Source organism: Panthera uncia (genome assembly GCF_023721935.1).
Source record: "Panthera uncia isolate 11264 chromosome C1 unlocalized genomic scaffold, Puncia_PCG_1.0 HiC_scaffold_4, whole genome shotgun sequence".
Classification (NCBI taxonomy): Eukaryota; Metazoa; Chordata; class Mammalia; order Carnivora; family Felidae; genus Panthera; species Panthera uncia.
Window position 1 is genome coordinate 63,239,659 of NW_026057585.1, and position 16,557 is coordinate 63,256,215.

At 42.2% G+C, this 16,557-nt stretch overlaps 1 protein-coding gene across 1 annotated transcript in view; it reads left to right on the top strand.

The window, feature by feature from the left end:
* The window catches only part of ORC1 (origin recognition complex subunit 1), a 34,268-nt gene extending 18,404 nt beyond the window's left edge, over nucleotides 1-15,864 (top strand). The window contains exons 9-18 of the mRNA XM_049617178.1: nucleotides 124-319; nucleotides 2,725-2,822; nucleotides 3,650-3,751; nucleotides 4,160-4,331; nucleotides 4,932-5,039; nucleotides 5,327-5,476; nucleotides 6,651-6,770; nucleotides 10,683-10,852; nucleotides 12,052-12,139; nucleotides 13,849-15,864. Of these exons, the coding sequence (XP_049473135.1) occupies nucleotides 124-319; nucleotides 2,725-2,822; nucleotides 3,650-3,751; nucleotides 4,160-4,331; nucleotides 4,932-5,039; nucleotides 5,327-5,476; nucleotides 6,651-6,770; nucleotides 10,683-10,852; nucleotides 12,052-12,139; nucleotides 13,849-14,040 (1,396 nt within the window). The 3' untranslated portion in view covers nucleotides 14,041-15,864. The remainder of the gene's footprint in view (nucleotides 1-123; nucleotides 320-2,724; nucleotides 2,823-3,649; nucleotides 3,752-4,159; nucleotides 4,332-4,931; nucleotides 5,040-5,326; nucleotides 5,477-6,650; nucleotides 6,771-10,682; nucleotides 10,853-12,051; nucleotides 12,140-13,848) is intronic.
* The last annotated feature ends 693 nt before the right edge of the window (nucleotides 15,865-16,557 follow it).

A 16,557-nucleotide genomic window follows, 5' to 3' on the forward strand; every position in this document is an offset into this window, starting at 1 on the left:
CAGAGCACATCTTTTGTTACTTGGTTGCAGGAAAGACTGTAATACTTCTAATCCACACTGACCTACTAGGGAACTTCTTATTTAGACACTGAACATCAGAAAATAATGTGTCCCACCATTCAGGTTTTTAGGTAATAGTAAAAGTAACCAAGAAGAGGATGAGTTTCTGCCGGCAGCAGAGATTTCAGACTCTAGCAGTGAAGAGGAAGAGACTTCCACACCACCCCTTCCAAGGAGAACATCCAGTAGGGTGTCCAGGAACCTATGCTCTTCCATGAAGTCATCCTTACAGACCCCCTCAAAGACACCAAAGAAAACTGTAAGGTTCTTTTAGATTTGTTTTCCAAGGAAGCATCCTTCTCTTAATTTTAAAATTGTGATGGCTAAGGTCATACAGTTAGTAACAGCTGGATTCTGAGCACAGGTCTGTCATACCTAAAGTTATTCCACTTGGAATATTCATAGAGGAAAGGACCTAAGTGAACCCTAGGACTGAAAATGAAACCAGTTGATTTTGAATCCATATTCCTTTTTTTTTTTTTTTAATGTTTTTTTTGAAAGAGACAGAGTGTGAGCGGGCAAGGGGTAGAGAGAGAGGGAGACACAGCATCCGAAGCAGGCTCCAGGCTCTGAGCTGTCAGCACAGAGCCCGATGCAGGGCTCAAGCTCACAAACCGTGAGATGATGACCTGAGCTGAAGTCGGTCGCTCAACCGACTGAGCCACTCAGGCACCCCTGAATCCATGTTCCTTTTAAAATACAGAACCAGGGGTGCCTGGAGCCTGCTTCAGATTCTGTGTCTCCCTCTCTCTCTACCCCTCGCCCTCTCATGCTCTGTCTCTGTCTCTCTCAAAAATAAACATTAAAAAAATCTTTTTTAAAGATACAGAACCAAATAGCCAAGGGCCAAACTTCTTGAGGAAGGAACAAGACTTGGCTCTATATCTACATTTTCCACAAACACTAGCAGAGTGTTTTATGCATAATCTGTGTAGCTGGGACGCAGGGGTGCAAGAGCACCTGCCCGGGGGCCCCAAACAGACCAGGTTCAGCCACTCGCCGATGACAAAATCTCAAAGGCAGAGAGAGGAATGTTGGTGAAACAGGAAAGGAATTTATTTCAGTGAGGCCAACACTGGGAAAACAGTAGACCAGCATCTCAAAGACTGTGTCCAAAACGCCAGCAATACTTAACAGGTTCATACAAGGAAAATGTGGGACAAAAGTGAGTGGATAAGTGCAAGTGGGCAGTAAAGGTCAGGTTGATGATTATCTCGGGGCCAGTCATGCAGGGTCTTGCTGGCATCAGAGCAGTTCTGATTGCTTTTGAGGGGTAGTTTCAGTTACCATCATGGGATACTTTGCCCACATTAAGAGATAAGCTGGAAAGACAACTAAATAAGGTCAAAATAGCAGTAAAGTCCTCTTCCAGGTGTTTAGTGGGTATTGAATCCAGAGCTGTTGTTGTTTTTGCTGTGCCCCCTGATTCACCTGAGAAACAGGGAGCACTACTGAAGTGTTGGTAATGAATTGTGTAAAGTAAGATGGAAGAGATAAATGGACATCTCTTCTGCTTCCTGGAATTGTAGCAGAATGTTGAAAGCTATTAAAAGAGGGTCTTCCCATGTTCAAATGTGTTTGAGAAATGTTTGGATTACACAGTTAAATTGGTTCATTGTCATAGGACTTCTCAAGGCCATTAATTTATTAATGTTACTGTGATCTTTCAAGAGAGCATTAGTGTGTGAGTCTTTGATCAGGAAACTTTTTTCATGGAGCATATTGTTTTAAGGAAATGCCTGTTTCGGAGACTTTTCCTAGAGCTGATCTCCATTTTTCCACATCAAGAGAAATGTGATTGGGCTTGGCTTGAAGTCAAAAAAGACCTCCAGGGAAGAAAATCAAGTAGATCTCCTTTGGATTAGGGGTAATCTTACCTGGAGTTCCTCATTATGCAAATAGCTCAGCAATGTTCTCATTGCATCTGCTGGGTCCCACCCAGAACAAGGGGTATTTAATAGATATAAAACTGTTAGGGTCTTTCTGTCTGAGTAAGAGGTGGAGAGATTGTTATTACCCTACAGCCTGGTGGGAAGCAGGTGGGTAGGTGCAATGCCCCCACAGAAGGGAATGCTTTGTGGAAAGACCATAAAGATGGGGTGGCAGGCCTGCTCTAGTGAGCCAGTAGCAAGAAAGAGAGGAGACTACTAGGACTGTTAGCTCAGACTGAACAGTGACCTTGGGGTTTGGAGTGGAAAAATCTGGTGGGGTCTCTCCAAGTCTGTGGATTATGGAAGTCCTGAGCTAAAGTTTGACCAAATTTTCAACCAAATCTAGAGGAGAAGCCTATGAGTCAAACTTGGTTTATACCTCCGACCCTACCCTGTATTGGGCAGAGTAGTTAGGGTTTCTTAATAACTTGTCTTTCAGGATAAGATTTTAATAGTATTTAGCCCATACTTTAAATAGTATTTAATCCATACTTTCAGTCTTTACTTAGATTGACATTTTCAAATCCTAATACTATGTGTAAATTAGAAACAAGAGATTGTATTTGGCCTGTGAACAGTGTGGAGAACCATGTGGAGAGAGCGACAACCATGGTACTTTATACAGAAGGGAACCAAGAGGAATTCACCACCTCTCTTTTTATATGTGTCCTAGATGCTGTTTTGCTTTATTTTTTTTTCCTTCTAAAATATGTTATCTTTTTTTTGAATACAGCCCAAGCCTAGTACGCCACGTCATGCCACTCCCCAGATCCGTAGCCGAAACCTGGCCGCCCAGGAGCCAGCCAGCGTACTGGAGGAGGCCCGGCTGAGGTGACACTGCTCATGGGCCCCTTTTAGATAGGCAGAAATGGGACTCTGCTTTCATTCACATAAAACAAATAATTTGTGGGGTGCCTGGGTGGCTCAGTCAGGTAAGCGTCCAATTCTTGGTTTTGACTTAGGTCGTGATCTCAAGGTTTCCTGGGTTCGAGCCCTGCGTCAGGCTCTGCACTGGTAGTGCAGAGCCTGCTTGGGATTCTCTTCTCTCTTTCTCTCTGCCCCTCTACCACTCGCACTGTCTCTGTCTTCCTCAAACTAAATAAATAAAACTGAAAAAAAAATTTTTTTTAGAAAAACAAGTAATTTTTAGTCATTTGTATACATAATAAAGGTAGGGAATAAAATGAACATATGTGTTTTAGAGAGAAGAAACCCTTCAAGTCTGGGTGAGCTAATGTGGACAGGCAGGTTCTACTGCCACCACTTGCTCAGGGATAGAAGGTGACTGATGAGTCAGAACACTGCTTCTCAGTTTGGTACCCTTTAGAACTATGCAGGGACCTTTTCAAAATACATAAGGCCTAGATCATCAGAAAACAAGTAAATCAGAATCTCTTGTGGGATGAGGTCCATCCCTATGATTTGGGGAAACCTCCCCATGTGATATGTACCCATAATGAGAACCTATGAGTTAGGTAATTTGGGTGGAGAAAGGGATTATGAGGCAAAATGAAGAGATTTGAGAATGAAGGCATTCCCATGGATTTGTGATTGGGGTTTCATGTGGAAACTATAGATAATCCTTTCCCATTTGTTACTGAGCATATGGTGACATATTCCTGAAGTCCTCCTTTTCCTTTATTTATCACCAATTATAGGCTGCATGTTTCTGCTGTACCTGAGACTCTTCCCTGTCGGGAACAGGAATTCCAAAACATCTACAACTTTGTGGAGAGCAAACTCCTTGACCATACGGGAGGGTGAGTCCTGCTGAGGCAGATAAGACGGTCAGGGGGAAGGCTCCTGCTAGCATATACCATCTCAGGTGTCACAGTCAACCAAATGGTCTCTCCCCAGTGTCACAACAGGCAAAATCGTTGCTCAAACTTAAGGCTTCTAAAGCAGCTTTTGTTGTCCACGTAATTCGATAGGAATAGAAATTCTGTCTTTCAGAGAAAATGAAAATACAGCATTGCTTGTAGAATGAATGATTCTGTATAACCAGGTCCTGTTCTGACTAGCTTCCAAGGATGGCCCTTATTGCCCCCATCTCCACATTTCAGGGGTCTGGGTCCTTCCCTCAGCACATATCCCCCATCCCTCTAACTGGCAATAGTGTGAGGCAGCTGGCACAGACCTAGCCCACAGGTCCTCCTTTCTTGCCATAGGTGCATGTACATCTCCGGGGTCCCTGGGACAGGGAAGACTGCCACTGTGCACGAGGTGATACGCTGCCTGCAGCAGGCAGCCCAAGCAAATGACGTTCCTCCCTTTCAATACATCGAGGTCAATGGCATGAAGCTGACAGAACCCCACCAAGTCTATGTGCAAATCTTGCAGGTGAGTAAAGCTGTTTGGGTTTTTTGGAAAGTACAGTTTCTTAGTGGCACATGAAAAAGGAAAGGTTTACTTAGTTTTGTGCTTATTTCTATGTTTATGATGTGCCAGGTATTGTCCTTTGTATGAGGTAGCATGGGCAAAGAAGGCAGGGACATCAGGGACCTTAAAGTCTAGGGGCTGGACATGAATTACTGCAAGCCAGGACTTATTAATATGGCAAAAACTGTTTGTACACAGGAGGTACTGTGGCAGACTGGAAAAGGGATTAGAGGTAGCTGGAGTTTGAACCTCACTCTCGTATTCATTAGTTGTTTTCTTGGAACAAGTAATATCCAGGTATAAACAGTCATGCCGTAATGATTTTGAAGAGGCTTCTGGGACCAGCCTGTGGCTCATTTGCATTCCAAACACGGACTCTGTCGTCTCTTTTGGTACCTTCTCGTCCCTCCAGGTTAAGGTTGAGACTAGACTGGAAGGCAGAGTTTAGGATACTAAAGTCCTCAGACTAAATTGCTTCCAGACTCCATTGCAAATTTAACATCAAGCTCAGGGGAGTAAAATCCTTACCATTTACCACACCTACTTTTCCCCCCATTGCAGAAGCTGACAGGCCAAAAGGCAACAGCTAACCATGCGGCAGAACTGCTGGCAAAGCGATTCCTCACCCGAAGGTCCTCTCAGGAAACCACTGTGCTGCTCGTGGATGAGGTACGGAGGTCCCCACGGGAGCACCGCAGAAGTGGCATGGTACTTGACTGTGGTGTTCCAGGAGCAAGTGCTGGGTTGTGGGGGGAGTCCTGCCTCCCTTCTTTCATCCTTCATTCATCTGAGCCTGTTCTTTGGTGGTGAGAGGCATGCATCCACGGACTTCCTTGCTGCTTTCGTGGTGTGACCCTAGAAGCACATGCAGCTAAAGCAGGAGTAACAGACCTTCACTCTGGGCCCTGGCTCTGTGTCTATGCTTGATCTTGACATCTCTCTCCATTTAATGGCAGCTCGACCTTCTATGGACTCAGAAACAAGACATAATGTACAATCTCTTTGACTGGCCCACTCACAAGGAGGCCCAGCTTGTGGTCCTGACCATTGCCAACACAATGGATCTGCCAGAGCGCATCATGATGAACCGGGTATCAAGCCGACTGGTAGGTCCTAAGGCTGTTCTCAAGCTGTTCTTACAGATCCATAAGCTGAGTTCTAAAAAATGAATACACAGAAAACTAAAGTAAATGAGAAAAGTACAAAATGTGATTTCTGAAATTCTTACATTTAAATTAAATATGTCACCATTGCATGATTTTCCACAAACCCCATCTTCTTGGTATTCTACCTGGGCACTCTTAAACTGCACAGAGCCCTAAGGGTCTAATAATTTATTAAAAATATTGAAGCACTCAGGGTGCCTGGGTGGCTCAGCTGGTTGAGCATCCAGCTCTTGATTTTGGCTCAGGTCATGATCCCAAGGTCATGGGATCGAGCCCCACGTCAGGCTCCATGCTGAGTGTGGAGCCTGCTTGAGATTCTCTCTCTCTGCCCCTCTTCCACTCATGCACTCTCTCTCTAAAATAAAAACTATATATATACACACACACACGTGTGTGTGCGTGTGTACATATATGTATGTATATACACATATAAGCACTCACCCCTGCCAGGCAGTGTTCAAGCATGGAGCATAGCAGTGAACAAGGCAGACACAGCCTCTGCCCTCACAGACCTGGTGGTTCATCAGGAAGCACAATATCAAGTACTTACAAGGGTGATGAGTGAAGCCAGGAGCTGTGCCTGTGCTTATTGTAGAGCCCAAGATGGTCACAACCACTGTAATTAGAGCACCTCTTCCTTCATCTACTTCCAAATGATTCTGGTAGAGTGTTGCCTGGGCGGCTCAGTCGGTCAAGTGTCTGACTCTTGATTCCGGCTCAGGTCATGAGCTCACGGTTTTGTGAGTTTGAGCCCCGCATCAGACTCTGTGCTGGCCGTGCAGAGCCTGCTTGGGATTGTCTCTTTCCGTCTCTCTCTGCCCCTACCCCACTCATTCTCTATCTCTCTCAAATAAAATAAATAATGATTCTGGTAGAATAAAAGTTGTTTTAAACGAGATGAAAAAATACTTGAGAACTACTGTTGCCCTGCAGGATACCACTGGCCATTGTCAGTAGTGAAAGGAACTGGGATCTGTGGCGGTCCCAGGATGAAATGTGTCACGTGTTCTATGGGACTTGGGAACCAGTTTGGGAACTTGAGGGTGGCTGTCCAGCAGGACTGTCAGAGTGGGCAATTAATGAACTTATTCGTCTATTATCTTGTCTTCCCCAGGGTCTTACCAGGATGTCCTTCCAGCCCTATACTCACAGCCAACTGCAGCAGATCCTAATATCCCGACTCAAACATGTAAAGGCCTTTGAGGATGATGCCATCCAACTGGTAGCTAGGAAGGTAAGTCACTTTCAGGGAGCTCCTACTTGCACCTACAAACCAGGCGGCAAGTCTTTGCTGAGCACCTGCCTTGTGTTAGGTGCTCTGAAGATGAAGAGAAATTTAGAAAGTCCTATAAAAATAAATACCAAAAGTAGAAACAAAATTGGGAACAATTCCTTAACCTTCTTATTGTATAATTAATTAGCAGGCTATGAGTGTGGTGGGCTTATATACAAACGAAGATTAATTGATTCAGGTAACAGGCAGCTTTGTATAATGAAAAGGGTTGTATAGGCAGTCAGGTAGCAAACCTGGTTTAAGTTCTGGCTCTAATACTTAATAGGCATTGGAAGGTTATATGAAAGTTACTTAAAAACTTCCTGAGCCTTAGTTTTCTTTGAAAAAATGGAAATAATAAATAAATAAGTGGGAATAATAATAATAGGGAATTAAATGAGATCATGTCTGTAATGTGCCTAGTAAGGTGCACACTCCAGGATAGGTGTGAGGTATTGGACATGCACATCCTCCAAGCTCACTGGGAGAATGCCCACCAACACTATTCTCAAGGCTGCTGAGGAATAAAGTAGTTTAAATGTCTGCTTCAAGCTAAGTGCAAGAAACCACACATCCACAGCATTTCAGCACTTAAAAGAAATACAAACTTTTTTCTGGTTCTTCTTGGTTGAAATGATCTGAATTCTGAGTGCCTATAGCAGCACATGTAATGCCAGCTCAGAGCTGGGTGCTGGGGTCAGAGGCAAGCCAGATACGGTGCTTGTCTCTAAGGTTTGCTTTCCAGGAGCAAGATCCTCAAAGTTACCATCTAACCTTTCTGTTAGGTAGTTTTTCACTTTTGCTATCATGCACTTTCTAAAATTTCTTTTTTTTTCTCACTCTCTCTCTCCGAAGGGTCCTTTTTTCTTATGCTATTCTGTTTATTTGAGGTTGTCTTCTCACTTTTCCTCCAAGATGCTTTTGTCTTTTCAATTTAGTCTCTGTCCTGCATGGTTGGAGACTTTCCTCAGATGTCTTGGTTGTCCACTCTGGTGTATGAGTAAAGATTAAAAAGCTTTTGGGAGCGCTGAGCACATGAGTGGGGCTTGTTCTCTGGGAGCTTCACTGTGGGGTAATCTGATTGGGCCAATTTCAGTATCTCCAGTTCTTTCCCATTAGGATAGGCAGATTTCCCAGACTGGGTGTCCCAGGTCCTGCCTGGAGGGCAATATTCTGGGAGTGGGGGAGGTAGGCTGGAGTCAGAGAGGGTAGAGGTCTTCAAATCCAGCATGCAAACAGTAACCATTTATATCTAGTGAGGGACATCCCCTCCCCTGCAATAATACCTAGTGTTCCCTGGTTCAGAGACTTTTTATCTTTATTTGAGAATAAATCTCTGAACTCATGCCATGGCAGAAGAGGGATAATTCCCAGGCAAAGAGTTTTATGGAAACAGTACAAATTACCAAGGCACAAAATTTTCCTACAGAGCCCTAAAACTTCCTCAGTGGCCCTAATGTTTACCCAGCAGCATGAAATGGGGGAGGGATCTAGGGCAAGGGTCAGCAAACTTTTTCTGTGAAAGGCCAGGAAGGAAATGTTGTAGGCTTTTTTTATAATGGTCTCTGTCACCACTATTCACCTCTGCCCTTGCATCTTGAATGCAGCCATGCACAGTATATTAAATGAATGCTCACAGTTGTGTTCCAATAAAACTTTTTAAATGTACAAAAATGTATGGCAAGCTGTAGTTTGCTGACTCCTAATCTAGGGCATCAATTTCTTAACTTTCAACCAGTCCTCCTTATTTTAGCCAAACATCCCCCTTTACCTCCAGTTCCAGTATCACTATTGTCTGAGCATTTTGAAGATATATAGTGTAACTTCGATTCGTTCTTGGATTCCTTAATACTGGCTTAGGAATTGGCTTTCTCTAGTTTGCAGAGTCAACCACTACTCTGACAACTTACAGAAATTATATCCACTATTCCCCCTGTTGCTTCCCATCCTTTTAGGGTTCTTGGTTTCACAAGGCATCAAATTTAGATGCTTTTTTTACTCAAAACTCTTGCCTGTCATTTCAAACCTCTCTTCCATTTCTTTACACATAAAGAAACAAATGTATCTTATGTTCTGTATCTTACCTGAGTCTTTGTGGATCTAATCCTATTGATTACTGTTTCCCTGCATATGTGCCCTTGTTTCCTTATTTCTGGGTCTTGAATTTTTTTTTTGTTTGTTTTGTTTTGTTTTTTCTATTGTATGCTCATGTTCCTTAGGGCTTTCTCTAAGAATTGAGGACTGGGTTGAAATTAGTTCATTTAGAATTTGTTTTGTTTTTCCTTCTGTCAGTTACCAAGGGCCACTATCAACTGGGACCATTTTTAAACAAAATTCTCCACTTGAGGTTTTTAGGAGACACAACAGAAATTTGGGCTTCAAATCCACGGGAAGGCTTGTAGTTACAGGTTGGTTTTTACACCTACCTAGCACCAAGGTCTAAACAGGCCATTTTTCTTGCCATCTCTTGCATGATGGGTCTTTCATTCACCCTCATGCTGAGGCTGTATTGGAGGTCACAGCCCAAGTTTATACAGGGTCTTCTGTTAGATTCCATGTTGGATGGGCCCTAGCTTTTCTTTCGTCTCCTGCACCCCAGAGCAGTTAAAAAGGGGGATTTATGGTCATCAAAGTTTGTGGATAAGAACTGGGCAAGAACTGCTTTGGGTGTTTTCTTGCTTCCCAGGGTCACCTGTTCACTTTGTTCTTTGTTCTTTGAGGTAGCTCTTGAGTCCATGTTACGAGCCACTACACGGTGCTGCTTCACAAGGCAGTGGGAATGGTGATTGGAGGGAAGAAGTGATAGGTGGAAACATCCATGGGACATCTTTAGCAACTAAATGGGAAATTAGAGAAAGGAAGAATATAAACTGATACTCCTGTTCTTGTCTTGGGTTACTAGAAAAGTGACCTTTAGAATGTCTTAAATTTGCATTCTGGAAACTAATATACACAAAACATTTAAAGACTCCTATAATCTCACTTCCCTCAAGTGACTGCTTTTAATCTTGGTGTGTTGTGTATTTATATGCCTATACAATTTGCTCTTTTAAACTTAACATGGAATTTTGGAAGGAAGTAATCATTTCACGATGTTGTCAGGCAGGACATCGTTACCTGTGATTGTTGTTGGGCAAGTGGTGGGGATTGCTGGCCGATATTGGAATACTGAGATACTTGCAGGCTGCAGAGTCCAGGAATTCCCTCTGTGAAATTTAAAGTGCAAGTGGCTTTCTGAGTCAGTTTGGAAGAGTACAGGATTCCCTGTGAAGGGAATCTGCATGTGGAAAGAAAGGAGCAACAGTGGAGTTGTTGGCATTGTGGGTTGGTCTGATTCATCGAACCACAGAATCCTCTGTGTCCTTCAGCTTTGTGACTCCCTTCCCTCTTTTTTTTTTTTTTTTTTTTTAAGTTTTATTTATTTACTTTTTTGAGAGAGAAAGAGCACGTGCGCATGTGCTACATGAGTGGGGAAGGGGCAGAGTGAGAGCAGACAGAGTCCCAACATAGGGCTGGAACTCACCAACCAGGAGATCATGACCTGAGCTGAAGTTGGACGCTCAACAGACTGAGCCACCCAGGTGCCCCCATATCCCAAATTTTAAATAAAGCTGAGAATCCCTGCCCTTTCCATTATGGATTTATCTGTAAACCCAAAATAAAGGTTTGGACTAAAGGAAGAGTCCCAGGTACGTTATAGTAATTTATACCCGGGCTTCCACCAGGTTCCTACTGGGTCTAAGTACATAACATCAGGCTTAAGCCCATTCCCGGCACTGCCTTTCCTTTTTAGCTGAACACAGAACCTGTTGGTTTTTCTCCTGGGCTGAGATGGTAAAGGGACCTCAAGGAATAAAATATTCCCTCTTGTAGGTAGCAGCCCTTTCTGGAGATGCACGACGCTGCCTGGACATTTGTAGGCGTGCCACAGAGATCTGTGAGTTCTCCTGCCAGAAGCCCGACTCCCCTGGCCTGGTCACTGTAGCTCACTTGCTGCAAGCAGTAGATGAGATGTTTTCGTCATCATATATCACTGCCATCAAGTAAGTTGCTTCTAAATGATGTGGATAACAATATTGTACTATGATTATGTAACTTGATAAGTATAGCTGTAAAGCCAATTATATTACAATATACAAATGTTTCAGAGTAACACATTTGTAAATCCTAAAAGTACATAATGTTATATGTCAAAATGTATTCAGTGTTTTAAAAAGTAAGATTCTTTTGCTTCCTGACCCTGGACCTTCCTTGGAAAACCTCTGGAGAGGTCCACATTCTAGGAAGGCCATAGAAGTTTCTAAGCTTTTACTCATTCAGAACTGCATTTACTGAAGACACTGTCCTTTTCCCTCCCTTCCGCACTTCTTTCTTTCTTTAAGTAGGCTTCACACCCAGTGCACGGCCCAGCATGGGGCTTGAACTCACGACCCTGAGATCAAGACCTGAGCTGAGATCAAGAGTCAGACGTTCAACTGACTGAGTCACCCAGGTGCCCCAGACACTATCCTTTTCTTAAGGGGCATAGTCTACAGAGAAATAGAAATGCAAATCTGGTGCACCTGGCTGACTCAGTCAGAAGAATGTGTGACTGTTGATCTTGAGGTGAGATCAAGCCCCACATGGGATGTAGAGATTACGTAAATAAAACTTTTAAAAAAATAAAAGAGGGGCGCCTGAGTGGCTCAGTCGGTTGGGCGGCCAACTTCAGCTTAGGTCATGATCTCGAGGTCTGTGAGTTCGAGCCCCGGGTCGGGCTCTGTGCTGACAGCTCAGAGCCTGGAGCCTGTTTCAGATTCTGTGTCTCCCTCTCTGACCCTCCCCCGTTCATGCTCTGTCTCTCTCTGTCTCAAAAATAAATAAACGTTAAAAAAATAAATAAATAAAAGAAAAAATAAAGAAATGCAAACTTCGTACAGGAGGAGAACCGTGACCACCTACTGAGTGAAGTAAAGTGCTGTTGGACTAGTCCTCTTACACTGAATGATACACTCTGCTCATGAAATGAGTGTGCTGGTATATTTCCAGATACAGTTGCTGTGTTGCCTGGCTTCCGAAGTGGCATTTTCTATATCATTTTGAAACTTTAGGGGGTAGGAGAAAACTTGCTGAATAATATAGGAGAAAGTATTTCCCAGTTTTTTCTTCTCTTTTCTCTAAAGACAGAAAAACTTAATATTTGACTTTTCTCTGGGCTGGTGGTATAGCCACTTATGAGAATTCACATCTCATTTTCTTTGAGAAACTCCTCTGTTCTGGAACAGAGTTTCCTGAAAGCCATACTTGCTGAGTTCCGGCGATCAGGACTAGAAGAAGCAACATTTCAACAGGTAAGTGATTTTTTTTTTTTCCTTTCCCCAAATCCTTCTAGATTTTGGTTTTGGTGCTTCTTAAATGGGTGGGAATTTCAATCACTGTGTAACAGTTAGTCTTTATTTGTGCCAACCTGTTATGTTACAGAATATCAGACTAACACCTATTTTTATGTGATATTTTTATTTAGTTGTATGAGAAGAGATCTTTAGCAACTGGTTTCTGCATATTAGATTGAAGGAGTACTATGTGCCAGATACTGTTTTAGGAATAAGAGATTTAAAGATGAGTAGGAACAAGAGATATTGCCCTAATAAAGCTTGTGTGGTGGGGATAAGGCTCTCAGAATGACCCATTTTTTTCTTTAATTTTAGTTTATTTATTTTATGTGCTAGAGAGAGAGGGCGAGGGGGCCAATGAATATGAGCAGGGGAGGGGTAGAGAGAGGGAGAGAGAGAGAGAATCTTAATTTAATGGAAAATTCCATTTTCCAGAGCCCCATATGGTGCTCTATCTCATGAACCATGAGATCATGACCTGAGCTCAAAATCAAGAGTCTGACACTTAACGACTGAGCCACCCAGGCCTCCCCAGGATGACCCATTTTAAAAACAAACTAGATCAATCCAAACCTTCTTTGAGCATAGTTTCAAGTGTATCAAGTAAAAGGAATCACTAGGGCATGTACCTTAGAGTTCTGTTGAAAACTAGTGTCCATAGGTAATGAGCTGCCTTAAAATATTATTGAAGGTGTTTGAGTGTGTACCTGGGAGTGTATGTGTTTGTGTGTGTGTGTCACTATGTTTTAGACATACAAATGGAGAGGTCAGGAAAACATTTTCCTTCCAGCTATTTCTTTACTTCCTTTCACGTTTTCTTTAAATTCTGTTTTAAACATTTAGGTGTTGGTTATGTTTGCCCATTATTGTTCTTCTAGGGCCTGAGACAGCTCTTCTGTAGAAAGCAGCCTTCATTTCAGTTTGTAAACATTTCCTGAACATCTGCAGTGTGTCAGTCCTGTGATGTGATCCAGGAACCCTGAGCTGAATTGGTCAATATCCCTGGCTCCTGAGAAGCTCCCAGCCTGGATGGGAGTGGGGGTTGGGGGTGATTTATAAATAGAATAAGAGTGACCAGGAAGTGCTTCAGACTTGCCTGACACACCGGGGCGCTTTAGGAATCTGTTTCCCATTATCTTCCTGCCTGTCTTGTGCAGCATTCTTCCTGGGCCTTTCTGCTTTTCCAGAGGTCATGCTTTAGTACCTGTGTGCTATTATCTGCTAAGGAAAATACCCTTGTAGTAAAATTTAACCTGAATTATGAAAATCTCAATTGGAACTCTCAATTCTCCCTGGAGACTAGGATTGTTTGTATGAGTGACAATTACTAGATATTTTATATCCATTAACACATGAGGGATGTGGCAGTATATTTAATAGATAAAACTGAAGCTCAAAAAGTGAAATCACTTGCCCAGGGTTGCATATTTAGGTGAATGGTAGAACCAGGATTCAGACCTGCTCTGATTCCAAAGGCAGAAGAGCATTCTGCCCCTGCATTTGTGCCCCATTGGGGCACCTGTTGATGCTTTCAGGGTATTGAGTATCCTGGACAAGAAGTGTCTGACTTTCCTAAAAGAAGAAATAAATGATCAGGTACAGAATCAGGACTACCTTTCCTCTTAAACTTTCTGGCATTTGACCTCAGATTTGCTTTTTGTTTCTAGGTATACAGTCAACACGTGGCACTGTGCAGAATGGAGGGACTTCCGTACCCTACCATGTCAGAGACAATGGCAGTGTGCTCTCATCTAGGCTCTTGTCGCCTTCTCCTTGTGGAGTCCAGCAGGAATGACCTGCTCCTTCGCGTGCGGCTCAATGTCAGCCAGGATGATGTGCTGTACGCGCTGAAGGAGTGAAGAGCTTCACAAGGAAGGACTGTGATCAGATGTTTTCAAAGAGCTTGATTTCCTTTTTCTAAGCACATCAAATTGTAGCAAAGTATACTGAATGGAAATGGCTGTCATGTATTTTGGAATTTTCCATTAAATAATTTGCTTTTTCTAGAGTGTTTGAGAAGTTTGCAGACATTACAAACATGAGATTATAAAACCAAACCATCCTTCCTACTATAAGCCCTCCTTGTGATTTTTATTTGTTAGTGGCCCTGCCATTTACTTAATGGTAAGGTGGTATATACACAATTATATGTATCTGTATAAAATAGTTGTGGAAGAATATGTAAGAAATTGGTTACATTGGTTCCCTCTGGAAAAGAACTAGATGGCTATGGTCAGGGATTAGAGGAAGACTTACTGTATGTCCTGTATCTTTTTAACAATGTAAATATAACAAACTTAGTTTATAAAAAAGAACTGCTGGAAATAGTATCAGTGACAAATAATCCATACCAACAAATAGCTAGAAAATATAATTTTTAAAAGTTATCATAAAAACAAATATTTAAATAAATTTAGAAGGCACAAAATATAAGGTATCAAGAAATATATGTAATAAAGAGATGTAATTAATCTCTAAATACAGATCTATTGCAGTCAAAATCTTGGCAGGGTTTTTTGTGTTACTTTGCAATTCTCATATTTATATTTCCAGCCAACAATGGAATGGACATCTAAAACCTCCTTATGATGTAATAATCATGCCAGGAGTATTTGACCCAAATCTGCTGATGAGAAAATTATCAGATAAATCAAAATTGGGGGAAAATATTACGCAAAGCAACTGTTCCTCTTCAAAAATAGTATCACAAAAGACCAAAAAACCATGGGAGAATAGGGAAATGAGACATAGCTAAATGTACTGTGTGAAACTTGATTGGGTCTGGACTTAAGAGATACAATTATAAACAAAACTATGGACTATATATTATGTAAGTATTATGTAAATGTGAAACTTTGTGAGTGGAAAATACCGTAGTTATATAGGAGAATGCCCTTGTTCTTAGGAGAATTATGATGAAATATTTATGAGTGAAATAGAATATCTGCAAATCTCAAACAATTCAGAAAAAAATATGCACATATATTTATAACTGCATATAAAGGAGGATCCGTATCAGAATGAAGAATTACATAATAAAAAGGAAAAATGAGTCATCTACAAAGAAACCTGAATGACCAACAAAATGGCAACATAGTAAATGAGACTTGCAAGCCAAAACATTTCCACATGTATTAGAGAAGGTTTCCATGACAATAAGGCAACAACTGGAACCCAAACGCCCCACTGATGGGAATATAAATTGAAACTACTTTGGACATAATTTGGTAATATCTAATCTGGAAAATGCAGAAATCCTATGAGCCAGCGATCCCACTCCTACCCTAAAAAACATGTGTACCCCAGGAGTTGTGTACAAGAATGTTCATTGTAGGGGTACCTGGGTGGCTCAGTCAGTTAAGGTCAGACTTTGGCTCAGGTCATGAGCTCACAGTTTATGGGTTCCAGGCCTACGGCGGGCTCTATGCTGACAGCTCAGCTTTCCACTCTATTGTACTGGTTTTTTTCTTAAACTGTGGTAGGCACCTTCGTATTTATGTCAATTCACACAAAAAATAGGAACTATTTATTTTGAGTACCTACCATGTCTATGCATGCACTGCTCTAGGCACCGGAGAGAACTTGGGAGAATTTTATGCTTTTATGGAGATTGCATTCAAGCAAATATTGTAGATCTGTGTATATATTAAATATTTCTTTATAAAACGTTTAATGAGAAGAAATATGGGAGTGAAACTTCAACTTTTTTATATTTGAAACTTAAGTTTTAAAGTGGTAAAGACGGTCTCCTTGGAAAATCACCCAAAAGCAGTAAGGAGATGGAAAAGCCCTTTGTCCAAAAAAAACTGGTAGATTTTTTAAACCTCTAACTACAAACCGCAAAACAGTAATAGCTTAAAAGTTTGGAATTTAGGCAGGTGCGCGTTGCAAGATTTTAAGATGAATATTCTCTTTAACGCCCCATCCACCCGCCATTTCATCGCCCTGCTGGTTATAGGCGTTATCTCGGTTTTAAACTGAAGCGACTTCATGAAGAGGTTCAATGAACACTGCCAGTCTTATCTTAGGTGTTCAACCCGCCTTCTGACTGGAAAAGGTACATTCAGTTGCTGAATGATTAGGAAACATGGTGAGCCCCATTTCTATTTCTCTAGACTCATTTACAGAGACAACACTGACGAGGGTGGCAAACAAGCCCCGCCTCCATTCAGAGTGGGGCGGGGCGAGGGCGTGAGGCCCTGTAGGTCTGGAGAGTGTGCGCCCAGGAGCTTCATACTGGGAGTAGGGGAGGAAGCATAGCGAGGAACTTGTAAATACAAAAGGCAGAGGACGAACCTACTGCATTTGCGCCCTCAGCGTTACAACCCAACACCAACCAACGACCCTCTCCGCAAGCCTCGCCCTACCTGCCCAAA